Source organism: Hyperolius riggenbachi, chromosome 10, assembly GCF_040937935.1.
Source record: "Hyperolius riggenbachi isolate aHypRig1 chromosome 10, aHypRig1.pri, whole genome shotgun sequence".
In the NCBI taxonomy this organism is placed as follows: Eukaryota; Metazoa; Chordata; class Amphibia; order Anura; family Hyperoliidae; genus Hyperolius; species Hyperolius riggenbachi.
The window spans coordinates 209,250,562-209,278,538 of NC_090655.1; the positions used below are offsets into that span (position 1 = coordinate 209,250,562).

The 27,977-nt window shown below is 44.8% G+C and overlaps 1 protein-coding gene across 1 annotated transcript; it reads right to left on the bottom strand.

Annotated features, from left to right (window-relative positions):
* Nucleotides 1-241: 241 nt before the first annotated feature.
* LOC137534319 (zinc finger protein 182-like) lies at nucleotides 242-27,975 on the bottom strand. The gene is made up of 9 exons (XM_068255765.1): nucleotides 27,591-27,975; nucleotides 24,330-24,443; nucleotides 20,472-20,569; nucleotides 20,306-20,375; nucleotides 19,576-19,680; nucleotides 13,889-13,986; nucleotides 13,027-13,135; nucleotides 12,682-12,762; nucleotides 242-5,431 (listed from the first exon to the last, which is right to left on the bottom strand). Exons 2-9 carry the CDS (start codon nucleotides 24,358-24,360, stop codon nucleotides 4,596-4,598), a joined length of 1,428 nt encoding a protein of 475 aa, XP_068111866.1. The 5' UTR covers nucleotides 24,361-24,443; nucleotides 27,591-27,975; the 3' UTR covers nucleotides 242-4,595.
* Between the last annotated feature and the right edge of the window lie 2 nt (nucleotides 27,976-27,977).

The following is a 27,977-nucleotide window of genomic DNA, read 5'->3' on the forward strand; positions in this document are numbered from 1 at the left end:
TGAACAAATCCTATTTATAAAACAGGATTCGTGAACAGCCAGTTTTCCGCTGCGGTAAAACTATAGTTTTCCGCTATAGTGGGAACACAGCCTAACAGAGTTAACATGGACTACATAAGAATAATGAGACCATCATAAGCCCAGAGTCTGGCCATAGCATGGAGCACTATATAAATCTGTGCCGCAGTACACAAACCACTAACAACAGACAACTACACAAATATTGGTTTACCTTTTTTTTGTTTTTTTATTTAAAATGCTTAAGACAAAAAGAAGGCTAAGAGTTCATTTCCTATTTATCCTCTTCATGTCGGCAAGTAACTGAAGCCTTGGTGTTGTAAAAAAAGTTTGCAGTTACTATAAGTGTCAGTTACCCAGAAATGACTATTTACATGTTCTGAATATCAAAACCGTCTCTCCACCATTGTATTAAGCACATATACAGCTTTTGGTAAACTATTTCAGTAAATGTCCGGCAGATGTTAAGGACACATTTGAAATATAAGAAAAATATGAGTAAAATGAACTCTATATTCCTAATGGAAAATGATTAAATAAATATATTTTATTCACAAAAAACTATTTTGTTCTACCAGGGATACACAGATCATCTTCTGCAGCTCGGGCAAGACTGATGGGATGGGAAGGGGTAAGACACCAAGGAGCAGCAATAGGGAAGTTAGTAACAACAAATAAAACTTCCCAGTGAGGTTAATCACGGTGATAACATGATCGGGAAAATAATGGTTCCTCTTGGCTCTTCTGCCAGCCGGCAACGATAGCTGCAGCATGACGACTGCAAATAGCCTCATCACAGGGCTGCACGGCTGTCATAATGTAAAACTCACAGGCAGCTGACAGGTTGGGTAAAGACAGTAGGCCAGTTCTTGATTTTAGAGGCCAATGGGATTCTAATCATTTTGAGTTAATGCAACTTGAACTGCTACTGCATTTGATGCGTCCATTTCCAAGCTGCATTTATTTGCATAAAACCTGCATTAACGCCATATTATTAAAGAGACACTGTAACTTCAAAAAGTGCCCCTGGGGGGTACTTACCTCGGGAGGGGGAAGCCTCTGGATCCTATCAAGGCTTCCCCTGTCCTCCTCCGTCCCACAGTGGCAGCACTGGAGCCCCCTGAAACCACAGCCGACAATTTGTTGTGCTGTGGCGCAGTAGCGCCTGCAATATTTACCTTCCAGGATCCAGCGCAGTAGCAGCTCCCGATGGGCTAAGGTGGAAATAGCCGATCCCAATAGGGTCCGCTCTGCGCAGTACTGCGCTCTGAGAAGTACTTACAAAGGTGGGTTATTGGTAAAGCAACCACTGTATTTGCAGGTGGGGAGATTAAACCAGACCCCACTCAGGGTAAAAAGTCACTCTCTGTAGAGGAAACGGATCGGGGTAACACCCTCCACCAGGGGTGGACTAGAATACTTGATTAGTTATAGAACAAAGGCACCAGAGTAGAGTAAAACACATTAAAATCAGTTTAGAGAGACTCTGTAACAAACTTTTCAGCCTTATTTCTCCTATCCTACAAGTTCCTATACCTGTTCTAGTGTGCTCTGGCTTACTGCAGCCTTTTCTAGTTGTACTGTTACTGCAGCCTTTTCTAGTTGTACTGTCTCTCTAATATATCTTATCTTCTTTTCTTTGTAAAGCTTTGTCACCCAGAGAGGAAGGAGCTGCCTCTGCTGTGATGGGGACAAATTATGCAAGCTCCCTGCAGGCTCACTCCTGGGTGCTTTGTTTATTTCTCACTCACAGACAGGTGCCTGCTCTCAGCCTCAGCTGTGTCTGTGAGGCTGTGGGAGGAGGGAGCTGCCTATCACATGCTGGGTAACATTTGTTACCCAGACACAAGTGCAGAGCCCAGACTCCTGTGTTTATAAAGGAATCTGAGGATTCTTGTCACGTTTCAGTGGCACAGAGCTGCAGAGGCAGAAGGTTAAACTTTTTCTAAACTTGCACATAACATCTGAAAGCTGCATTTAATAATAAAAACTTGTCATGCAAACATAAGGCAGTATACATCCTGTTTCTTTTTAGTATACTTCCTGTTTCTGCTGCCATCTTTACTGTTTACAAAACTGTTATTTTATTGCCAATATTGTGGCGGAGAGCGCCGAAAATGTCACAGAGGGGGCTAGGAAATGTCCCCGAACAGGCTGATATTTTTATTTATATAACATTTCTTTAATACAGATTCTCTTTAACCACTTGTAGATCGCGTCATGGCAATGAGCATGGCCGCGGTGGCAGCCCCAAGACCCCCTGACGCCGATCGGCATAAGGTCCTTGGGGCGGGTATTGCAGGAGATCACGTACGCTGATGCGCGTGCATCTCTGCATGAATGAGGGAACTCCGCTCCGCCTTCAGTCTCCCAGCTGCGGTTTTGCCGTCTAATTACCGTGTACAGCGTGTGACACGGCTGTCCCTTCCAGAGGCAGGGAAGTGATCAGCTGTCATAGGCTGAAGCCTATGACTGCCGATCACGCTGATTGGCTGGCGAGGGGGGAGGGAGGGGTGAAATACAAAAATATATATAAAAAAAAAAATAGGGACATTTAATAAAAAAATAATAACAAATATTTGTAGAAAATAAACAAACATCTAGGGGGCGATCAGACCCCACCAACAGAAAGCTGTGTTGGTGGGGAGAAAAGGGGGTGGGGGCGGGGTCACTTGTGTGCTGAGTTGTGCGGCCCTGCAGTGAGGCCTTAAAGCTGCAGTGGCCCAATTTTGGAAAAAGGCCTGGTCTTTAGGGGGGTTTAACACTGTGGTCCTCAAGTGGTTAAAATGATAGATAGTGGTGGAATTACCTCCCCACATTGACTCTGGAGGTGGTTTTGCTGGCTGAGATTTGCTGACAGTAACACCTATTGATTACCTGATGACGCCAATTAATGCCCAGGAAGCGCGTCGCATTTTTTAACAGTTCGATTATAAAATTTTTCAACTTGTTATTGACTGTTCGAGTCTATTTTGGGAAGTCTACCCCTACCTCCCATTTTAAACAGTTTTTAACGTGTTTTACTCTACTCTGGTGACTCTATTCTATAACGTATGAACCATCACATATTTGTTCAAAACAAAAAAGCTAGAGCAAAATCACGCACATTCAATGTTAATTGTCCAATAATGCCCATATCTGGGATCAAAGAGGGTGGGGTTCTGGGCCCGAGTGCTGTACAGACATGTCCCTAGCAGGCCAGCAACGCGTACTGTTGCTACGTGGTCAGGTGGAGGGACATTAGTGCAGCACTTGACAGAGCAGCACAGAATGAGGGAAAAGAGGGAGACAACAGCTTTTGCCTGGGCTCAGACAAGATGATCATTGCAGGCTGGATTTCTCGCCAATGCATCAGGGCTGCCATACATATACTATATATTTTAGAACCATCTAGCGTGTGTACAGTACTCTGTACATTTTTTAGCACCTTGAATGAAGCAAGTCAAGTACTTGATTAGTGTACAAATATGTAAAAACATATAGAATCCAATAAATCAGTGATTCCTGTTGCCTGGAAACAAGCATCCAGGGTGGAGCTCAGATTCATTTGCACTGTAGGACAAGTCCAGAAAAGAACAGCTCAGTATACGCTAAACAATGATGAATGATGCAGGAAAATGTTATAGAAGGAGATACATGCATTCCATTCACAATAATATTTTACATATGCTCGATAGAGCCTTGGGGAAATTCAAAGTCTTCATTCATTGTCTGGAAGCATACGAGAGGCCAAGTATCAATGTACAGCAAGTCCTAAAGAAAACATACAAACAAAAATACGTAGAACATAATAAAATATATTACTGTAAATTTAAAATGAATAAAATCACCACAAACGTATTTGTTCCAAGTGTTTGTGCGCTGTACCAGGTCAGATTTCCTGATGTTGAAATTGCAGATTTGAAATGGTTGTTAGGCTGAATACTCGCCTAGAGAAGCAGGAAGATGGATCACAGCGATGTCCCACAATCCATCTTCCTGCAGGTGAGTACATGCGACTACACGTGACGGCACATGACAGGGGCGAACGAGAGTCCAAGCGATCGCGGTACTTTACGTAAGAGTCGTCAGAGATCCTAAAGATCCGAACCGCCGTGATGGTCATTGTCGTCGCCAAATGTCATTTGCGTATTTGCACACTTGCACCCACGTCACATGATCGCAGGGACAATCGCTTGCGCTAAAAAAAAAAAAGCACTGGTCGTTGGAAAAAATCTCATAGTGGGTATGGGCCTTTAGGATTTTCATGTGGAGCCAGTTAAGGAGAATGCTTCTGTGCAGTACAGTAAGGAAAACTGACATAGAGGTATGAGGAAGCAAGTGGTTCTTATTTGAATACATAGCTGTTGGCGTGGCCACTTTACCTTCCATACAAAACCCCTCATTTGACCCTCCTTTTGAACAATTCAAGCAGTCTGTAGTGTTTGTGTTGTCTCTGGAACAACAGAAGATAAACCCAGGCAATAATGTTTCGAGAGGTATGTTGTAGACCCCAAAGCTAGTAAAAAAAAAATACTATTTCCAGGAGTAAAAGTCACATGTGAGCATGTACCGGCTGTGACACTACGGCCACCTCCTCACACAGGTACCTCCTGTCTACTGTGTGAACCCAGATGCAACATGTAGGAAAATTTCTTGGAGAACTGTTTTCCACATTCGGAACAAGCGTACGGCTTCTCCCCTAAGTGAGTCCGCTTGTGGTTCACCAGATTCGACCTGTGGGCAAAGCTTTTCCCACATTCAGAACATGCAAAGGAGTTTTGCCCAGTTTTGGCCGCTGGGGGAGGGGGGACAACACACTTCTGGGCAATACACATCCCATAAACCAAACAGGAAAACGGCTGAAGTCCTTGCGGAGCTTTGTGAGTCTCCATGTGTGTGTTGAGATCGGCTTCTCGGGTGAAAATCTGCCCACACTCAGAGCAAAAGATGGTCCTTACTCCTGCGTGAGTCCTCAGATGAACACTTAGATTAGATTTGTTGCTAAAGCTTTTCCCACATTCCACGCATGAGAAAGGCTTCTCTCCTGTGTGGGTTCTCAAGTGCAAAATCATTCCATACTTGCGGGAGAAACGCTTCTTACATTCAGGGCATGAATGTGGCTTCCCTCTGTAGCCTCTGCTGTTTGAAAAGAGTTCTTTTCTTATGGCATAGCATTCATTCTCCTCAGGAAGCACTAAGGTTTCTTCCTCCTCTTCATCTTTAGGAAGAGTAGTATAATAGGAATGGTCAGGAACACCGCCCCCTTGTGTTGTGGGATGAGATGATGGGCCTGCAGTGTGAACACCTGGTTGGTAATTCAGGATAACAGCGTTTTCTTCTTTGGGGGTATAACCAATGTAATAAGTTTGTAATCCAATGTTTGGAGCAGTACTGATCTGTTCCTCTGCATTCTTCTTGCTGTCTTTCCTCTCTGGAGAAGAAAAGGGATAAAAGAGAATAACAGTTTTATTTTAAAGAGAAATACATTTTTTTAAAGACTTCAAGCCTCACTAAACAGCAGTTATCAACTAAAGTGAGTAGCTGTTAAAATCACTAAATGCAGCCAAATAAACAAACCATGGACTTTCCTCATTCTAGACATCACATTCTTCATGTTACAGAAGCCTTACTCACCCCCCCCTCCCCCCCCCCAATCAGGTGCCTCGGAGATCCCCTCCAGTGTCCCCACCGGAGTATCTGCTACACATACATGGCCCAGGTGCCCCCTCAATTATGGTCCCATTGCTGGGAGTGTTCTGTGCTTGTGCAGTACACATGTGCAAAATGCTACAGGATCGCGATCGATGAGGCAGACATCGCGGAAGTTGGGAGGTAACCGTTTTAGGGGAGACTAAATCTTGAAAACCCACCTCCAATTTTAGCTGACCAATGATTAGTCAATTTTACCACCTCAATGTAGAATGCATGCCAACAGATATTGAATGCTCTGAGCAGATTGGGTAGGTAAAACTCTCATACTACATGGAGGTGGTAAAATTGGTCAGCGATTGGCCAATCAAAGTTGAAAGTGTGTACCAGGCTTAATGGTGGCCACTAACCATACAATTTGGTGAACGATCATTTACAAATAATACTTTGTATGAACAACCGTAAATGATCGTATGAGACCACTAATGGACAAAACCCAGCGTGCTCCAGGCCTTCCTGTGAATTCAGAAGGGATGCAGTGAATGTCACTGTGCAAAGTATCGGTTTCATTAATCTGATTGGTTAGGAGATTTTTGTCCATTAGTGGTCCCAAACGATCATTTCTGATTGTTCATGTGAACGATCGTTCGGCAAATTGTATCGTTAATGGGCACCTTAAGACTATTAATAATATCCATGTATGACAGGTTGTTTTTAGAGCAGAAATACAGGGGTTGGACAAAATAATGGAAACACCTAACATTTTGACATCATAATCTTTGAACATGTTTGAAGCAATCAAAACTTGACATATGTTATTTTTTTATTATTTGATATGTTTAATTAAAGTAATTGTTTTTTTTACCGATATTTAAACCAAAGTTGGTTATAATTTATAAAAATGGCAGATCTCTCAGACTTTCAAAGAGGCCAAATTGTTGGTGCTCATATCGCATTAACTCCTACACTATCTGCTCCATCAAAAAAGGTCCGTCTTTATTGTCAATCCATTAAAACATGGTTAAAAACAGATAGCGGGTAAGTACAGGGTGACGCACAGGTGTTTCGGACTGCTTGGTCCTTTATCAAACCATCACAAACCCACCTTGAGTGGGTCTGTGATGGTTTGATAAAGGACCAAGCAGTCCGAAATGCCTGTGCGTCACCCTGTACTTACCCGCTATCTGTTTTTAACCATGTTTTAATGGATTGACAATAAAGACGGACCTTTTTTGATGGTGCAGATCATGTAGGAGTTAATGTAAATACTTGTGACTCCAAAGTTGATCTTTTGCACAACCTTAGCCATCGATGCAGAAACAATTACTATAGAGGTGCTCATATGGCAGGTGCTACTGTAACAGAAACTGCCTGAATGCTTGGCATTTCAAGAAGTACTGTCTCAAAAGTAATGACAGCCTTTGAAAGAGAAGGAAAACATCCTCAGCTTAGCACAGTTGTGGCCAAAAGTCAAAGTTGTCCGAGAGAGACCGTCGGACTCTAAATCGAATTGTTAGAAAAGCGTGCAAGACCACGGCTTCTAAAATCACTGCAGAGCTGAATGAACACCTACAGAACCCAGTTTCCACAAAAACTGTTCGTCGGGAGTTCCACAAATCTGGATTCCACGGAAGAACGGCAATTAGAAAACCTCTGCTCTCAAAGACAAATGTTTCAAAGCGATTAGAGCGGTGTAGAAACCCCCAGAATTGGTCCCTCAAGCAGTGGAAAAATGTGATTTTCTCTGACGAATCATCGTTTACCTTATTTTCGACCTCTGGCCGAATGTACGTTTGGAGACAGCTGAAAGAAGCATTTCATCCAGACTGCCTTCTCCCAACCGTAAAACATGGCGAGGGTTCTGTGATGATCTGGGGTTCTATTTCTTGGAAATCTGCCAGGCCAATGATTTCCCTTCATGGAAAAATTAACAGCAGAGACTTTAGGAATTTTGGGTGACCAAGTTCATCCCATGGTTCAAAAACTGTTTCCGGAGGGGAATGATTCTTTCAAGATGATAATGCCCCAATCCATACAGCTAGAATGGCACAAGGAACATTCTAATGAAGTTGAGCATCTCATCTGGCCACCACAATCCCCAGACCTCAACATTATTGAGCATTTATGGTCGTTATTAGAGATTCAAGTAAGAAGTCGATTTCCACCGCCATCGTCTCTAAAAGAACTGGAGGGTGTTTTAACTGAAGAATTGGCTAAAATTCCTTTGGAAACAATTCACAATTTGTATGAATCAATACCTCTGAGAATTGAGGCTGTAATTGCTGCAAAAGGTGGACCTACACCACATTAATATATATTTTGTTGATTTTCAAGGTGTTTCCATGATTTTGTCCAACACTTGTACATCACACAGTCACACTCACTGCATCCCTTCTGAATTCACAGGAGGGCCGGGTCCCACTGGCAGCACTTTTCTAAGAACTTGTGTTTTACTGTATAAAGCTCTTGCTAATGTAATGCTATAAGTGATAATGCAGTGTAGATTCATGAAAGATATTGTACTCAAGCAACACGGGTTAAAGCAGCGAGCACACGCATCTGTCAGCATAGCGTGCGCTCTTAAGCTACACTAGCTACTTGACGCTACGCACACTACTTTGAAGTGCCGCACGATGTGATGTAGAGCGACTGCGATGCTTTACTAGCACAGCCACTACTATGTTAATTAATGTAGTTGCGGCCGTGCTAGTAAAGTATTGTGGTCATGCTACATACCATTGCGCAGCACTTCAAAAGGAGCGTGCGTACCTTAAAGTGAACCTCCAGACTACAAATCTACTCAGCAGCACTGGAAAAGGCTTGGTGTTTCTTTAAAGGGGCACTATGGCGAAAAATTGTAAAATTTAAAATATGAGCAAACATAAACAAATAAGAAGTACATTTTTTTCCAGAGTAAAATGAGCCATAAAGTACTTTTCTCCTATGTTGCTGGCACTTACAGTAGGTAGTAGAAATCTACCAGAAGTGACAGGTTTTGGACTAGTCCATCTCTTCAAGGGGGATTCTCAGGGATTTATTTATTTTCAAAAGCACTTAGTGAATGGCAGTTGCTCTGTCCAACTGCAAAGAAACTGTGTAGCGAGCAGGGAAGCTGGCCAGCATCATTGTTTAACCATTTCCGCTGCCCGGACGTGAAGCTCACGTCCGGGCGGCAGCTCTGCAGCGCTCTCGCGCTTGGGCGCGCTCCCGCCCGCGATCACGGGCGCGCCCCCGCATCCCCGCTGTGCCGCCCGGTAGCCCTGGGATCAGTGAAAGGGAACATGGTTCCCGATCACCGATCCCTTTCCCCCGCAGAAAAACCGAAGCGCTCACCTGTGAGGCTCCGGCTCTTCTGCCCGGAGAGATTTCCGCATCCCCCTTGTACTTCCTCTTAGAGAGAAGTACAAGGAGGGAAACAAAAAACGAAGGTGGCCATCTTGTGGCCAAATAGTAAAACTACAGCTACACATTTTTTACATTACTATTTACACAGCTAACATTAAAAATTTACAGTTTATGTCCCACACCAAAATATTACCCAAATAAAAGTTTTAATAGTAAAAAAAAAAAAAATACAATTGGAAAAAAAAAAAAAGACAAATAGTTACCTAAGGGTCTGAACTTTTAAAATATGCATTTGAAGGGGGTATACTACAAACATTTTTAAAATTATAAGCTTGTAAATAGTGATGGACGCAAAACGGAAACGATGCACCTTTATTTACAAATAAAATATTGGCGCCATACATTGTGATAGGGACAAAATTTAAATGGTATAATAATCGAGACATACGGGCAAATAAAATACATAGGTTTTAATTATGGTAGCGTGGATTATTTTAAAGCTATAATGGCCGAAAACTGAGAAATAATGAATTTTTTCCATTTTTTTCTTATTAATCTTGTTAAAATGCATTTACGGTAAAGTGGCTCTTAGCAAAATGTACCACCCACAGAAAGCCTAATTAGTGGCGGAAAAAACAAGATATAGATCAATAAATTGTGATAAGTAGTGATAAAGTTATTAGCGAATGAATGGGAGGTGAAAATTGCTCTGATGCATAAGGCGAAAAATCCCAGCGGGCTGAAATGGTTAAAAATCCTTTTTAGGGAAGATCTTTATAAAGAATAAAAGCCATGCTGAGAATCCCCTATAAAGGGATGTACTAGTCCAAAACTTGTCGGTAATGTCAGATTTCTATTACCTACTGTAAGTGACAGCAACATAGGAGAAAAGTAATTTATTCATTTTACTCTGGAAAAAAACTTCTTATTTGTCTATGTTTGCACATATTTTAAATTGTACAATTTTTCGCCATAGCACCCCTTTAACAATTTCACAGCATCAGAACATTGTTTTTCTTACTCAAGCCTAATTTTTAGCTTCACGGAAGCTAAGCTCCGCCCCATCAAAGAAATCTTCCCGGGCATTTTTCCCCTGTTGCTGTGCAAAGCATGATGGGATTTCTGATGTTGTTGTTCTCGTTGCCTAGTGCGAGCAGCTGGGAAGGGTGATCAGCATACAGGACAGTTGGAACTGTGTCTCATGCTCCGTCACCACCTTTCAACCAAAAAGATGGCTGCCCCATGAAACCACATTTGCCTGTTCTTTTAAAACAGGGTTGGTAAGGGATTATATTACCTATTTTAATTAACATAACTAATATAACTTAATGACAGTATGTTTGTTTAGGCTGAAGTTCCTCTTTAAAGGGGAACTGAAGAGAGGGGTATATGGAGGCTGTCATGTTTATTTCCTTTTAATCAATACCAGTTGCCTGGCAGCCCTGCTGGTCTATTTCTCTGCAGTAGTATCTGATTAAAACCAGAAACAAGCATGCAGCTAGTCTTGTCAGATCAGACTTATAAGTCTGAACCACTGAAACACCTGATCTGCTGCATGCTTGTTCAGGGGCTATGGCTAATAGTATTAGAGGCAGAGGATCAGCAGGGCTGCCAGGCAACTGGTATTGTCTAAAAGGAAATAAACATGACAGCCTCCATATACCTCTCTCTTCAGTTCCTCTTTAAGAGCGCTCACTACGCTGACAATAGCGTGCGCTCGTTGGTTTAACCCGCGCCGCTTGAGCACGTAACTCTTTCATGAATCTATCCACACATCCCTCAAGTGGGATCACATACATAGCAAGAGCTTTTCAAGTCACAAGTGATTAGTGTTGCTAGTGTGTCCCACACTGAATTCAAGTTCTGAAGGTTTCTGCCTTGTATCATTTAGGGCCTGAGCCCACTAAAGCAGTTGTGTGCAGTTGTGTCCGCTTTTCAGTTAAACATCAATGTTACAGATGCTGAAAAGCGGGCACAACTGCGTTAGTGGGCTCAGGCCCTTATAGTTTATGAACATCTTGAATGGGGGAAATCTTCTATGGAAATAGATAAATAGATCAACATCTACAGGGATTGTGGCTGTCTGGAAAATCCTATCTATTATGACTTTCCTATTCAGCTCCAGTCCAAAGCTGGCCATACACTTATTGATTTTCCATTGATATATGGCAGATTGATCACTGCGATCGAATCTGCTAGAAACTGGTGCCAAAAACAATGCCCAATCGATCAATTTTCAACCAAAATTGATCAAATCAGAACCGAATGGAATATATCTCTCAATTGGAAGTTGGTTAGGGGTGCAGCAGTAGCATCATTTGATTTAGGGACCACCTAAATGCAGAGTGCTGGCAGCAGAGCTAACTCTCACCTGTTCACTGGCGCGTCTCCTCCCATGTCCAGTGTCTTCTCTCCTTGCCGCAGTGCTCCTCCCTGTGTCTTCTCTCTGGGGCACCTGTGCCATGTGACAAACGCTAGAGGCATGGAGGCATAGGTGCCTGACCTCCAGTGTTTGGCCTCTAGCGTTTGTCACATAACCCAGGTGCCCCGGGAGGAAAGACACAGGGAGGAGCACTGTGGCAAGGAGAGAGGACAAAGAGGAAGGTGGTTTGGTAGACAGGTGAGAGTCATCTCCACTGCCAACGCTCTGCACAGCCAGGGAGGTACACTCTACATAATTCCACAGATTCTAATAGGTTTCATGCTGAGATCTAGTGAAAATCTGTGTACAGTGTACAGAAGAATAATCTCCGGCTCTGATCAGATTTGATCTGAGAGTCATTTATATGATGGTCGAATCTGGTGGCCATTGGCCAAGATAGATCCACAAAGAATGGTTCAATATCAGCAACTGCTAAACTCTGCCACCATGGTGGAGCATGCGGGGGAAATGTTATGAACACTGAGGAGTATTTGATGAATCTACAGCAAAGTACCCGTTATCCAGAACTCAGGCAACCGGAAGTCTCAATTAACCGGCATGTCTGATAACGGAGACTATGCTTTAGGGTTTTCTTTACGGGGTTTGCAGGCCATTACATACTCCCCGAGCCTCCAGCGCCGTCTTCAAATCTTCCTGCAGGTCCTAGCGGCTTTCTGGCGCCCCTGCACGGCTCCTGGCATGTCATGTGACCTGACACGGGTGACACACAGAGACCTGAACATGGGGCGGGGTTGGGGTGTTTAGGTTTGTGCTTTTTTGGCCACCAAGCATCAGGCAATCTCCGCTGGTGCCGGATGTTGGCGACTTTGCTGTATACGCGATGCTATGGTAACCGCTCTCCCTCCTTCCTGCAGTGTTACAGGTTATGTGCTGTGTTCTCTCTGGTCTGCCTACATTAGTGTTCCAACGTCACCATGGTTACATTATGCAGACCAGCATGCGCGAAGGAGAGGAGATGAAGGGCTCTGCATTGTATCACAGGAAGGGGGGAGACAGTTAGCAGCGGCCCCCTTTTAGAAGGGGATAAATGGGAAGGGGTCAGAGTAGGTCGCAGCTTCCGCTGACTGTAAGTGGAGATATTTACAACTAACTCAAAGATAAGGCGACCCCTACACTCTTACACTGTGAGTCAGTCCTAAATTTCTCAACTTATAGCTGGTATGTATATTTTATGGTGGGGCCCTATCTCAGGTTCCCTTTAAATGACTTGTTGAGAAGACAGCACCCAACCCATTATCACTCACCAGTGCTGATCTCTAGAGGATCCGCCTCTTCTTTGATGCTCACATGTTCATCTTCCTCAATCCCTCTGATGTCTCCGGGGTCTGTAAATAAAGAGGAGAGTGATGCCTCCTTTATTGAGATTCATGAAAACCACCAGAGTGTGTGGTGGTAGCAAAGGGAAGACTGGTCACATCTCTTGGTTGGTAACACATCATGACGTGCTGTGAGAAGAGACCTGAGTCCCCCACTGGCCACATACTGCCTCCCATTACTTTCTACTGACAGAGTAGAAAACAAGAGATGGATGAAGTGACCAAACAATGAGAATGTGTGGTTCATTTCTGTATTTAGTGTTTGTTCCTCACCTGGGCCAATCTCCACAGGAATTTCCTCCTCTTTACACGGGATATCACCCCATGCTAACGTCTCTTTAACTTCTTCTTTGATTTCAACTTTAACAATCACATTTTCATTCTGAATAATAAATGATGCAAATACTCAGTGAGATAAACAGAAAGATCTACTAAATACTAAAAAAAGTGTCCAAATGACAGTAAAAGACAGCGATTGTTGTCCATGTAGACCAATCAGTCCTGCTGGATCGGTTCGAACGGTGTTGGTTGTGCCATCATTTAATTCAAATATCTGGCTATGTCGTTCGCTCATAGTTAACTATTGGGGTACTCCCGTTTTCCAACGACCAAGGTCTACCTTGTGTACAGAGTTACAGAGTACCCAGCAAGCTCATGGTGTACAGAGCTTGACTTGTGCATTAACTGGTTAGTTATCATTTGTTATGCAAACGCTGATGATTGGCAGTGCCAATCTACATACTCCAGCTTCTTCGCCAACACAGAACTCGGGGAACCCATTCTCTAACTGCTGACCTTGGAGCTGATTCCTAAATCACCAACTTCTCCCTTTCTACAGGAAAAGTCAGTGTTTAGTGTTCCATCATGGTGGATAACAAAAATTAGGGTACAAATGTAATTATCTTGAAACGTTCTTCCTGCTGCAGGCACTGCTCCACTGTTTGCCACCTATCGCCACCCCTTCCCTTACCATAGAGCAGAACAGGTTACAGCACTGTAGCAAAAACAGAAATCATTCCCTGGGAATGATTACTGAACATTTCAATGTGGCTTTAGGCGAGTCTGGCTTTGTTTAGGTCTTTGCATTCCACTTCATTGTATTATATAATATTATCTGAAGAGGCTTTTGGTGTACCTGGAAATGCTGGGAGATGTGGTACGGCTCTTTTGTGGAATCCCAGGAATAACGTTGCCTGGAACATCTCTCTGGTACATTTCTGCAATACGACCCATCTGCAGGAGACACACAGAAGTGTAATATCATATATATATATTATATTATATATATACATATATATATACAGTACATGTCCAATGCTGAAAATAAATATGCTGTACAAAGCAGACTAATTTACGCTTCACGTTTATCCCATTGTTATTAACCACTTTATCCACCACTGCAATAATGTCTACGTCCTATGGCACAGCTGTTCATGGTTGAGCCTTGCTCCTGTGCACACCTCCAGCACTATCTGCTGCAGCACTAATTGGTGAAATGGAAAATATGTTCCCTGAGCCAGTAAGATTGATTTTCACCATTAAAGAAATCCTGTAATGAAAAAAACCTCCCCTGGGGGGTACTCATCTCGGGAGGGGAAGCCTCCGGATCCTATTGAGGCTCCCCCCGTCCTCCTCGTTCCCAGAGCGGCGGCGATAAAGCTCACCGAACAGCAGGGATGTAAATATTTAACTTCCCGGCTCCAGCGCAGGCGCTGTATCGGCTCTCCGCCTCGGAGATAGGTGGAAATAGCCGATCGTTCTTGGGCCGCTCTACTGCGCAGGCTCAAGTCTCCTGCTCCTGCGCAGTAGAGCGGATCCGACGGAGATCGGCTATCTTCACCTATCTCCGTGCGGAGAGCCCCCACTAGAGCCAGGAAAGGTAAATAAGGCAGCGCTTATCAGCACTTTTCAGCCTTGTCAAGGGAGGATTCCGGGACACTTCGGGGCAGCCAGCGCTGTTCTGCCTGCAGCTACAGGGAAGGGGGAAGCCTCATTGGGACCCTGAGGCTTCCCCCTCCCGAGGTGAGTACCCCCCAGGGGAACTTTTTTTTGTTACAGGTTCTCTTTAAAAATCACCTTCATTTTCTCAGTTTACAGGGAGTGCAGAATTATTAGGCAAATGAGTATTTTGACCACATCATCCTCTTTATGCATGTTGTCTTACTCCAAGCTATATAAGCTCGAAAGCCTACTACCAATTAAGCATATTAGGTGATGTGCATCTCTGTAATGAGAAGGGGTGTGGTCTAATGACATCAACACCCTATATCAGGTGTGCATAATTATTAGGCAACTTCCTTTCCTTTGGCAAAATGGGTCAAAAGAAGGACTTGACAGGCTCAGAAAAGTCAAAAATAGTGAGATATCTTTCAGAGGGATGCAGCACTCTTAAAATTGCAAAGCTTCTGAAGCGTGATCATCGAACAATCAAGCGTTTCATTCAAAATAGTCAACAGGGTCGCAAGAAGCGTGTGGAAAAGCCAAGGCGCAAAATAACTGCCCATGAACTGAGAAAAGTCAAGCGTGCAGCTGCCAAGATGCCACTTGCCACCAGTTTGGCCATATTTCAGAGCTGCAACATCACTGGAGTGCCCAAAAGCACAAGGTGTGCAATACTCAGAGACATGGCCAAGGTAAGAAAGGCTGAAAGACGGCCACCACTGAACAAGACACACAAACTGAAACGTCAAGACTGGGCCAAGAAATATCTCAAGACTGATTTTTCTAAGGTTTTATGGACTAATGAAATGAGAGTGAGTCTTGATGGGCCAGATGGATGGGCCCGTGGCTGGATTGGTAAAGGGCAGAGAGCTCCAGTCCGACTCAGACGCCAGCAAGGTGGAGGTGGAGTACTGGTTTGGGCTGGTATCATCAAAGATGAGCTTGTGGGGCCTTTTCGGGTTGAGGATGGAGTCAAGCTCAACTCCCAGTCCTACTGCCAGTTTCTGGAAGACACCTTCTTCAAGCAGTGGTACAGGAAGAAGTCTGCATCCTTCAAGAAAAACATGATTTTCATGCAGGACAATGCTCCATCACACGCTCCAAGTACTCCACAGCGTAGCTGGCAAGAAAGGGTATAAAAGAAGAAAAACTAATGACATGGCCTCCTTGTTCACCTGATCTGCACCCCATTGAGAACCTGTGGTCCATCATAAAATGTGAGATTTACAAGGGGGTAAAACAGTACACCTCTCTTAACAGTGTCTGCGAGGCTGTGGTTGCTGCTGCACGCAATGTTGATGGTGAACAGATCAAAACACTGACAGAATCCATGGATGGCAGGCTTTTGAGTGTCCTTGCAAAGAAAGGTGGCTACAGTATATTGGTCACTGATTTGTTTTTGAATGTCAGAAATGTATATTTGTGAATGTTGAGATGTTATATTGGTTTCACTGGTAAAAATAAATAATTGAAATGGGTATATATTTGTTTTTTGTTAAGTTGCCTAATAATTATGCACAGTAATAGTCACCTGTACACACAGATATCCCCTAAAATAGCTAAAACTAAAAACAAACTAAAAACTATTTTCAAAAATATTCAGCTTTAATATTAATGAGTTTTTTGGGTTCATTGAGAACATGGTTGTTGTTCAATAATAAAATTATTCCTCAAAAATACCACTTGCCTAATAATTCTGCACTCCCTGTATAGTGAAAAATACACACTGTAGCATTATTTCAGAATCAAATATCCTCACCTCATAAACTGTGACAGGAACATAATCTAAGTTTTGTGATAAACAGTAGAAATAGCCAAACAAAATGTGTGCTTTTTATCTACAGTACCGCTTTTTATTTTTAAACTACAATTGGTAAAACAGAGAAATAATGTGGTTTTTGTTTATTTTCCCCCTCTTTTTCCTATTAAAATGCATACAAAACAAAATTGTCCGAGGGAAAAAATGTCATACAATGAAAGCCCAGTTTGTCGTGAAAAAAAGATATATATTTCATTTAAGTGTCATAAGTAGGGATAAGTTATTGCTGATTAAATAGGGACATAGTAAAATGTCAAAACTGCTCTGGTCCATAAGGGGGAAACAACGTCTGGATGCGAAGTGGTTAAACAGGATTTGAAATAAACAGGAAAGAAAACACCTATCTACCTTACTCACTATAGATAAAACCCATATCAAAGCTCTCCTCTTGCATTCTGCCCCATACTTGGCTTTATGTAGGAACGCAGTGATGGTAGCAGCAGTGGAAGCAGCAGGAATCTGATAGAGTAATGACAGGATATGTGGGAAGTAAGATGCCTTCAGGCTCTCCAGTCATTCCCTACACTTTCTGGTGGCATTGAGAGCAGAGACTCTTGTCAAGGCAGGACACAGTTGTGAACTGGGATGGAGTGCTAAGCAGGAGATCGAAATCTCAGCCATGGCTGATAAACAAAGTGCAGATCCTGCTCTGCCTCATCTGACCATTGCTGAATAACAATCATTAATGTAGAATAGTTGCATTTTTGATCAGGGGTAAATTTTAGGCCCCCCTTTACACATGAATTGTAAATTTTCACCGCAAACGCTCCGGCCAGGTGTAAAACTGGCCTCAAAGGGTACCTGAGATGGACTTTTAAATACGAAATATACATACCAGGGGCTTCCTCCAGCCACCTCCAGCCTGATCGCTCCCATGCCATCCTTTTCTGACTTCCTGTTCGTCCACAATTGGCCCCGGAAAGTCCTCTGGTTTGGGACCAACTGCGCATGTGCAGCCTGGCAGTGCGCACAATCCTGCAGCGTTGACGTCACCTGGAGTGTTCTACACCTGCGCAGTACTACTGTACAGGCGCAGAACATTCCCGGCGACGGGAGCGAGCCTGTCCAGACTGTGCCAACTGGCAGATTTTGTGGGGTCAGTTGTGGGCGAAAGAGAAGGCGACTGAGGACGACCAGTGAGCGATCAGGCCAAAGGGGGCTAAAGGAAGCTTCAGGTATGTATAAATATTTAAAGGGGCCCCATCTCAGGTACCCTTTAAAGTGATCTGACAGTAAACTAGGGCAAAATAAACTGATCCATGCAGATGGCTGAACTGCAGTCGTTCTGTGGACTTCAGATACTCATCTACTGGGCAAAGGGGGTCCCATTCAGTTGCTGTCTCATGGAGCCGATTGAAAGCATTTTCAACCGGGTGACCCCAAGCATTCCATAACTTGAGGCCCCCATCCATGAAAGAATTTGCGCGCCGCGGCAAAATATAGATAGCCATATCTCAAAACAAAATGGGCGTGGCAAAAACATGATGTGGGTGGAGCCAAATACTAGCAGTTTCTAGGCTAAATTGCACCCAGGACGAGGGCGTAAAATGCGCCTCCAACGTGGAGACAGGTATAGGTGCCCGCAGTATAGGTAGCCAGCTATAGGTCCCCCCCCCCCAGTATAGGTAGCCCATATAGTTGCCACCAGTATAGGTTAGATAGGTAGGTGCCCCCATATAGGTTACATAGGTAGGTGCCCCTGTATAGGTTAGACAGGTAGGTGCCTCCGATATAGGTAGCCAGTATATTTGCCCCAGTATAGGTTAGATAGGTAGGTGCCTCCCATATAGGTTAGATAGGTAGGTGCCTCCAATATAGGTAGCTAGCATAGTTGCCCCCAGTATAGGTTAGATATGTAGGTTCCCCCAGTATAGGTTAGCTAGTATAGTTGCCCCCAGTATAGGTTAGATAGGTAGGTGCCCCCAGTATAGGTTAGATAGGTAGGTGCCCCTCAGTATAGGTTAGATAGGTATATGCTCCCAGTATAGGTTAAATAGGTATATGCTCCCAGTATAGGTTATATAGGTATATGCTCCCAGTATAGGCAAAAGGGTGTGCGCAGCGGCGGGGGAGCGGGCAGAGAGAAGTATCCACTTACCTGCCTGGATCCCTGTACGCAGCCTCTATCTTCAGCCTGTCCCGGCGTGCATCGCATTGGTAAGAGCTCCCCCTGTGATGACATTACATGGGGCGGCTGTTACCATAGCGACAGACCCCGGGACAGGAAGTAGATAGAAGCTGCGTGCAGGATCCAGGCAGGTAAGTGGATACTTCTCTCTGCCCGCTCCCCCGCCGCTGCACACACCCTCCTGTCGCTCCGCCTGGCGTCCCCACCTGCACGACTGCCGTCAGCAGCACAGCGAGGCCCCCCGCAGTGTGAGGCCCCAAGCGGCAGCGCGCCTCGCCTGTATGTTGGCGGCGCCTCTAAACCACACGATTCAGTGGTTAAATCAGCAGCACACATGCAGACTTTCTCCAAAGTTGGTCGATTTACTGTCAGAGCGATTATTTCCAACATGTCCGATCTGCTTTCCGATCGATTACAGAGGATTTTCCGATTGATTTCCTATTTAAGTTAACGGAAATTCAACGGAAAATGCTCGGAAAGCAAATCGGATATGTTGGAAATAATCGATCTGATAGTAAATCGGCCAGAAAATCTCATAGTGTGTACCCAGCATAAGTGGCACCTCTATCCACCCCGATCTAACAGCTCAGGCAGAATACCAATGGGTGAGTTCTATCATGAAAAGACAAACCTCACACAGATACACAAGACTCACTTTTCCAAGATGAACACAGCCAGATGTCTTTCGTGTACATAAGGTACTTATTTCTCCACCCACACCTCCATGACAGATACACATCAACAGTCTGAACTAAAACACATACTACACACATAACTTCTGAATTACTGTCTCACTCATTACTGTTCCTGTGCACTGCAAAGATAACACAACCAACACATCTACACAACGGAACGACTAATGAGAAGCACCCTCTGAGCAGGGAGTTGTGCCGTTTTTCTGTATGTTGTGCTTATGTGTATGTACGGTACTCACCTGCACCAATCTCTAGTGTGATTTCCTCTTCTTTAATCTTCGGATACCCATCTTCTTCCTTCTCAGTTTTGATGTTCCCCTGAGTCGCTATTGTATCTCCAAGGCCTGTGAATAAAAATGACTGGTATGAGTAGGTAGGATTAGGTATGAGAAACACAAGAGAGTATGTGGGGGAACACTGACCACATCTTCTGGCTAGAGTCTAAAGCAAGGACTGTTGCCTAGCAGGGATTGGGAACCGGTCCTTCAGGTGACAGTGCAGGGCTGAGGCTGTACAGACATGTCGATAGTTTTCACGTTAGCAACACATTCTGTTGCTATGCAGGGTAGGAGGGCCAAGGGAGCAGCACATGAGGAGCATTACAGAGTAGGTGGGGTGAGTGAGGAGAACAATGACCTCAGCCAGCAGTCAGTCACTGTACACGCAGAGGTGGTCATTATCAGCCCCCTTGGCTAAGTTTTATATACATGTGTACAAAGCTAAGTGGGAGTTGATAACTGTTGACTTCCCCACTGAGCATATGCCACTTCCTAATAGGAGCTGAAGACTCTTGGCTCTGTCAGTGGGCACATACTGTCTCCCCATTACCTCTAGTTGAGGTTCCTGACTCATCTTATGGACACATACTGTCTCCTCTAGTACTGACAGAGAGGTGGGGAGAAGAAGATACTGTTCCAGAGACAGATCAAGAAGACTGTGTGACTTCCATATACTATATTTACTCCTTACCTGTGCTGATCTCTGAAGGCTCTTCTGGCTCCTCTTTCACTTTAACATTCATATTAATCAGATTTCCAGTCTTAAAAACACAAGAGATAAAAGGTAAAATCAGCAAAGATACACATTGTCAGCATAACAGCTAATGCATATTACTGAGCCTTTCAGTTCTATCTACCTGACAATGGGGAGGGATGGTGTGATCTCCCTGTGTGGAGTTCCAGGAATGAGGAGGACCAGAACCTCCCTCTGGTGGGTTTCTGTTACTGGATCCATCTGTTGGAAACACACAGACTGAATACATTGTTCTGTGTTTTATATCAGATGTCAGTAAATACTGGAAAAAAAATTGTTGGTACCTCTTCACAAAGAAATAAAGTAAAAAAAAGAACTCACAGTTGTCTCTGAAAGAACGTCAGACCGATAGAAGTAGTTGAAACTCTTAGTTCATTTCATGTTTAAAGTGCCCCTGAACAAATGCAAATACTTTTAAATAAAGCCCAAGGATGGCTAGATAACCTTTGCAGAAGTGGCCTGGCAATGCCAATGCTCATTGCCATCTGGGGTCCCCTCAGTTCCTGGTCTCATCTTGTTTTTATATATAACGGAATCCTCCAAATATGAAAACCAGGAAGCTATCCTAGCGACGGCGCGTGAATCGGAACTGCGCAGGTTTTGATTCAGGCGAGCACCGAGCAGTACATTTTGCACCAGAATGCACTGAAAGTCTTGAGATACCAATGTTCCCTGCACAGACTGAAGACAGCCCATGCCAGAAGCCCGAAGACATAGCTAAGCCTCCTCCACGTTTCACAGTAGGCATGATGTGCTTTTCTTTAAAAGTTCTCTCCTGTGGATATGGAGCTGATGTAACTTACCTGAGAATACTCTTAAGACAGGGGTGCCCACACTTTTTCGGCTCGCGAGCAACTTTAAAATTCGCAGAGGCCAGGAGATCTACCAACATTTCAAATACTGAACTTAGCAATAATAATGCTGGTATATTACTATACAAGTCTTGTATAGTCATATAACAACATTATAAATGCTAAGTTTAGCATGGGACGACCACAAAATGCAATCTCATTGGCAGAAGATTTCCTCACAAAATGCAATCTCATTGGCAGAAGATTTCCCCACACATGCAATCTCATTGGCAGAGGATTTCCCCACAAATGCAATCTCATTGGCAGAGGATTTCCCCACAAATGCAATCTCATTGGCAGAGGATTTCCACACAAATGCAATCTCATTGGCAGAGGATTTCCCCACAAATGCAATCTCATTGGCAGATGATTTCCCCACAAATGCAATCTCACTGGCCGAAGATTTCCCCACAAATGCAATCTCATTGGCAGAAGATTTCCCCACAAATGCAATCTCATTGGCAGAAGATTTCCCCACAAATGCAATCTCATTGGCAGATTTCCCCACAAATGCAATCTCATTGGCAGATGATTTCCCCACAAATGCAATCTCATTGGCAGATGATTTCCCCACAAATGCAATCTCACTGGCCGAAGATTTCCCCACAAATGCAATCTCATTGGCAGAAGATTTCCCCACAAATGCAATCTCATTGGCAGAAGATTTCCCCACAAATGCAATCTCATTGGCAGAGGATTTCCCCACAAATGCAATCTCATTGGCAGATGATTTCCCCACAAATGCAATCTCACTGGCCGAAGATTTCCCCACAAATGCAATCTCATTGGCAGAAGATTTCCCCACAAATGCAATCTCATTGGCAGAAGATTTCCCCACAAATGCAATCTCATTGGCAGATTTCCCCACAAATGCAATCTCATTGGCAGATGATTTCCCCACAAATGCAATCTCATTGGCAGATGATTTCCCCACAAATGCAATCTCATTGGTAGATGATTTCCCCACAAATGCAATCTCACTGGCCGAAGATTTCCCCACAAATGCAATCTCATTGGCAGAAGATTTCCCCACAAATGCAATCTCATTGGCAGAAGATTTCCCCACAAATGCAATCTCATTGGCAGAAGATTTCCCCACAAATGCAATCTCATTGGCAGATTTTCCCACAAATGCAATCTCATTGGCAGATGATTTCCCCACATATGCAATCTCATTGGCAGATGATTTCCCCACAAATGCAATCTCATTGGCAGAAGATTTCCCCACAAATGCAATCTCATTGGCAGATTTCCCCACAAATGCAATCTCATTGGCAGATGATTTCCCCACAAATGCAATCTCATTGGCAGATGATTTCCCCACAAATGCAATCTCATTGGCAGATTTCCCCACAAATGCAATCTCATTGGCAGATTTCCCCACAAATGCAATCTCATTGGCAGAGGATTTCCCCACAAATGCAATCTCATTGGCAGAAGATTTCCCCACAAATGCAATCTCATTGGCAGATTTCCCCACAAATGCAATCTCATTGGCAGATTTCCCCACAAATGCAATCTCATTGGCAGATTTCCCCACAAATGCAATCTCATTGGCAGATTTCCCCGACAAATGCAATCTCATTGGCAGATTTCCCCACAAATGCACCCACACACAGTGACATTATCCCCCCTCCCCACCCCAGAATATGTGGCAGCAATCCTTCCCTCAACTAGGGGTGCCCACATTAAGCTCAGTTAAACCCCCTGCCACCCCCCAATGCATCCCCAGCCCTCTCTCCCTCCCCTCCCCCCCGCATGGCTTCTATGGATAACTAAATCCCCTTCCCCCTGCAGCCCCACGGTAAACGAATTGGCCCCGACCTGTAGCGCGACCCGACCCACCAGCACCATAATTCTATTCCCCACCTTGGCAGCAATGCAATTCCTCCACTCTCCAATCTCCAGTCCAGTCCTTCCAAAGATGGATGCGGTGGTTGATAGAAGCCCGCAGGACCTGGGGGAGGCGTGGCCACAACGCTTGACCATCACAGAGGAGGGAGAGAAGACGCTCACAATTGGCTCCTCTCCCCCTCCAGCCACGCCTCTCCCATCAGCGCTGCTCAATTGGCTCCTCTCCCATCAGCGCTGCTCAATTGGCTCCTCTCCCCCTCCAGCCACGCCTCTCTTTTTAGCACCCGCCTCTCCCATTAGCGCTGCTTCGCTCGGAAGCAGATTCTGACAGCCACAGCACGACACAGAGAACACGCGCGGCTATATTTAACAAGACGCGGCCAAGAGGCCGTGATCTACCAAATAGGCGGTCGCGATCGACCTATTGAGCACCCCTGCTCTAAAAGAAGCATTATGGCTTATGAAAATGCATGTCAGTGTTACAGACATACACAATAATAATATTAATTATAATTTTAGCAAATTCCAGTTTGGCCTTTCCATGATTCTCTTTTACAAATGGATTCCTCCTAGCTCTTCCTCCATTGAGCCCGCCTCACTCTAAAAGTGACAGATGAGGCAATCAGATACACCTTACATCTCGTTGTCCTTGGTCTCTTGTCTCCATTCTCAGCATCCATCTACCCATTCTGTCATCAGTTTTCCTCTTGTGGTCCTGGCCAATTTTGCCACCTTCATGTAATATGAGGACAGATTTTAATTACTATGACGTTGTGTAGATAAACTCTCATGGCAAAATTGGTCAATGATTGTCCAATCAAAATTGAAGGTGCGTACCAGGCTAGTGCTGTCACACCAACATCAAGCTGCTTGGCGATGGTCTTACGGGCTTTACCTTTAACAAACATGTCCATAATTATCTTCCTGATTTCCTCAGGCAAGCATCTCCTTTTTAATGTGGGACACATGATACCCAACAATAAAGAAACAACTTCTAGCCATTTACATAAGCTGATTGACTTATTGCATGATTGGAGAGATAGGATACCTTTGTAGAATAAGCCATATTTTATCTTTTGCGTTACTCAATAACATATCCGTGGCATGCAAAGATAATGGGACACTTGCTGTTTATCCAATCAGTTTTGAGAAAGCATAAAAGACTTATCCAATAAACCGTTAGGGCATCAACAAATTTGCCCACATCTATCAGTGAAACTTCCATACTGTTCTTTAATTTACAAGGCTCCTCTTACCCCATGATGGGAGGAGGGGACGATTCTCCATGGTGAAGTCCTGGAAAGATTCTTGAACCGTTGTAAAGCCTCCCCACTGCTTACTACGTAAGGTTGTAGTGTGTAGTGCTGGCTCTGCAAAAATGTAACATCAAAAAGAAAGAAAAACAAAAAACGTTATAGTTGTATCTATATCTGGCTAACAGTTTGGAAGTACAAGGGTGTCCAATACTGTCTTTACATGTGAGCGCAACAAACACACGTGTTCATTGGTTTATTTACTGATGCCGGACACCATAGGAGACCAGGATTCACGCCGGCGGAAAGGTGAGCCTTCAACACTGTACACCTCCACTGGGGGGAAACATATACATTGGGGAGGTGGCGTTGGTAGTCACGGTATTGAACGCTGTTACCGCCATGCACCCGATCGAGCTGTTGCATCTAGATTTTCCAGCATTCCCCGTTCATCCTTTTTGACTACTTTCAGCCGGAAATCAATTAGAAGATCGATCAGGTGGCCATGTCACGGTACCGATTCTCCTTCCATCCGATAAATTTATCAGATCAAAAGGTCGATTGGCCTACAAAATTGAAAAATGTATGGGCACTTTAACTATTCCTCAGAGAGGCTCACAGTCTAATCCCTACCATAATCATATGTGCCTATCATAGATTGGTAGTTTAGTTAGCTTATCCTCAGATGGGCCCCAGTCTATGGTTAGAGACTATAACTATGGTAGCTATATTAGATTGTTAAGTCCTGTCCTTTGAGGGAAAACTACCGCGTTTACCCGAAAAATAATAAGACAGTGTCTTATATTAATTTTTGCTCCAAATGTCGTGCTAGGGCTTATTTTCAGGGGATGTTTTATATTTCTATGAGCACACAAGTTCCTGTGCTGTGTGTCCTCCTGCCTTCCCCTCTGTGCCGCCACTCCCTCTGCTGGATCCACCTCTTGTGTGCCCCTGTGTCCCCCTTGTACCTTTAGTGTCTTCCTGGTGTCCCCCTCTGTACATGTGTCCTCCACTATCCACTGTCCTCTTGTGTCCCATGTCCTCCTGGTGTCCCCCGTGTCCTCATGTTTCCCTGCATGCTTTTCTTTTCCCCAGCTCAATGCCGCTGTGTCCCTGAGCTTCAGCCTATGGGGAAGAAGTCTGGCAACTTGAGTTTCTACTGGAGGTGATGATCTTGTAGGCAGGACCATGGCTCTGTTATTGGGCCAATCACTGCCCTCACTGAGTAGCAGTGAGTGCAGAGATTAGCATAATGACATAGCCTTGGTCCTGCCCGTGACACCCTCGGCTCCAGTAGAAAAACAAGTTGCCAAACATTTCCCCCTTACTGCAGCTAGGACTTACTTTCGGAGTAGGGCTTATATTTCAAGCAAGCTCGAAATTCCTGCTAAGGCTTACTTTCAGGGGATGCAGCTACCACCCAGCACCTAGATGCTAACTGCCCCTAACTTCCCCCAGCCCAGCCAGCCCCTATATGTTCCCTCCCAGCACCTAGATGCTAACTGCCCCCCCAGCCCAGCACCTATATGTTCCCTCCCACTCCAGCTACCACCCAGCACCTAGATGCTAACTGCCCCTCCCCCCCCCCCAGCCAGCCCCTATATGTTCCCCCCAGCACCTAGATGCTAATTGCCCCCCCCCCTCCCCAGCACCTATATGTTCCCTTCCACCCCAGCTACCACCCAGCACCTAGATGGTAACTGCCCCTCCCCCCCCAGCCAGCACCTATATGTTTCCATCTTAAGATGACACCTCCCACCCCAGCTAGCGTCTACATGCTCTCTCCCACCCCAGCTAGCACACAGCACCTAGATGCTAACTCCCCTCCCCCCCCCCACAGCACCTAGATGTTCCCTTCCACCCACCCCAGCCAGCACCTAGATGCTCCCTCACGCCCATCTTAGCCAGAACCTAGATACTCCCTCACGCCCACCCCAGTCAGCAGATTTACTGGGGGGAAGGCACAAACACTGTCTTTGTCCCTGACAAAGTTGAAAACCCAATCTCCGCCTCTGCCCATCCCTCTGCACCCTACTCACTAGATGAAGGGGAGCACATAGGAAGGAGGACCACTACCAAGTGATAAAATTAATAGTGGGGAGGCATCACAGAGGCCATAAGTGGGGAACACTAGTGAGAGCCATATAAGGATGAGGGGCATGCATTTGGGCTGGCGCTGCCGTGGGGCATGAGCTATGCATTCGGGCTGGGGCTGCCGTGAAAGGGGCTCTGGGTTGTGTTTTCCCCCCAGGCCAAAAGGTCCCAGTCCTCCCCTGCTGATGTGAGTACATTTCCCAGCATGCACTGCTGCAGCCAGGAGCTTACAGCACCCCCAGAAGCTTCAAACTGCACTTGCTATTTGGGTAAGATGGTAAATCCCATACAGACATTGGGCTAGAGGAGCAGCCTCCCGTAGGTAAGTAATGACACTCACTCCAACGGCACACTTTATTTTGAACCTCTCTTATAGGGAGGTTCATTTTAAAATGTTTCAGATCCATGTGCTTGGGTCACTTTAATGTATAAAGTAAATTCCAGTGAACCTGAAATGGTGTAAAAGGAAGAAATTATACATACCTGGGCTTTCTCCAGCCTAATCAGCCCCTCACCATCCTTCTGCCTCGCCTGGATCCTCTGTAATTTGCCCCAGAAATTCATCCGGTCTGGGGCGTACTAAGCATACGCGGCCCAGCCGTGTGCGCCAGTGGCCGGGAGCCTTCTTCCAGCTCAGTACTACTATGCGGGCGCAGTACGCTCACACCCACCCACAGGAGTGTGAGGGGAAGCGCACAGCCAGACTGCGCCTGCTGGAAGATTTCCAGGGAAAATTGCGGAAAATCCAAGGGGCACAGAAGGATGGCAGGGACTAATTAGCCTGGAGGAAGACCCAGGTATGCATAATTTCTTCCTTTTACACCATCTCAGGTTCACTTTAAGTGAGTGGCCAATCAAGATTGGATGAGTGCAAGATATACGATCAAAAAGGTTCTGGCAAACCTCCTGTACATAACTGCAGATGCTATAAGCACCAATATCTCTAGATTTCTGCAATGATCATCTATTCTCCACCAATCCCCAATCCTAATCTATTCTCTATCTTCTCTTGTAAGGATCACAGGACTGGCAGGGGGGATTGTTACTTGCAGGAGATCATCCATCTAGTCCACAGGGATTATGTGCGCCTCTCCCTTCCTAAAAATCTCATCGTCCTAAATCTCATCGTCCTTTGTTTAATAACACTGCAAGGCAAGAGGCCAATCTTACCTCTCGGCTCCAGCCCAACGTTTACGGCCAGACTCTACCCTTTCTCCTCCACTACAGACCTACAACAAAATGGCCGACGTCGCTGCAGCACTGGGGACACTTCCGTCTGACACATGGTGGCGATCACACTCCAGCGGTTGCTCTGTTAGAACATAATAAGATAAAGGTAATATAGCTACTGCAAACTTCTACAAACAACAATACATAGACAGGAAGGGAAGGAACTTTATGTCGTTTTTCAATCTCTCTGTGAGGCATCACTATGGCAACAAGAAGTAGCTGGGCAGCGGTGGAACGCATCTAACGGAAGGAATTAGTGCCTCCAGTGCAGGGAAAACGTCACAGAGAAAATACTGCATAGCTCCCAACTGTCCCTCTTTTGGAGGG

Excerpts from the sequence above, each read along its gene's own strand:
- LOC137534319 (XM_068255765.1), bottom strand. The coding sequence starts at position 24,360 with ATGGAGAATCGTCCCCTCCTCCCATCATGGG. Across the intron at positions 13,987-19,575 it reads CACACTAGAGATTGGTGCAG|ATGGGTCGTATTGCAGAAAT; the intron begins GTGAGTACCGTA and ends TGTCTCCTGCAG. Across the intron at positions 13,136-13,888 it reads ACATCTCCCAGCATTTCCAG|AATGAAAATGTGATTGTTAA; the intron begins GTACACCAAAAG and ends TTTATTATTCAG.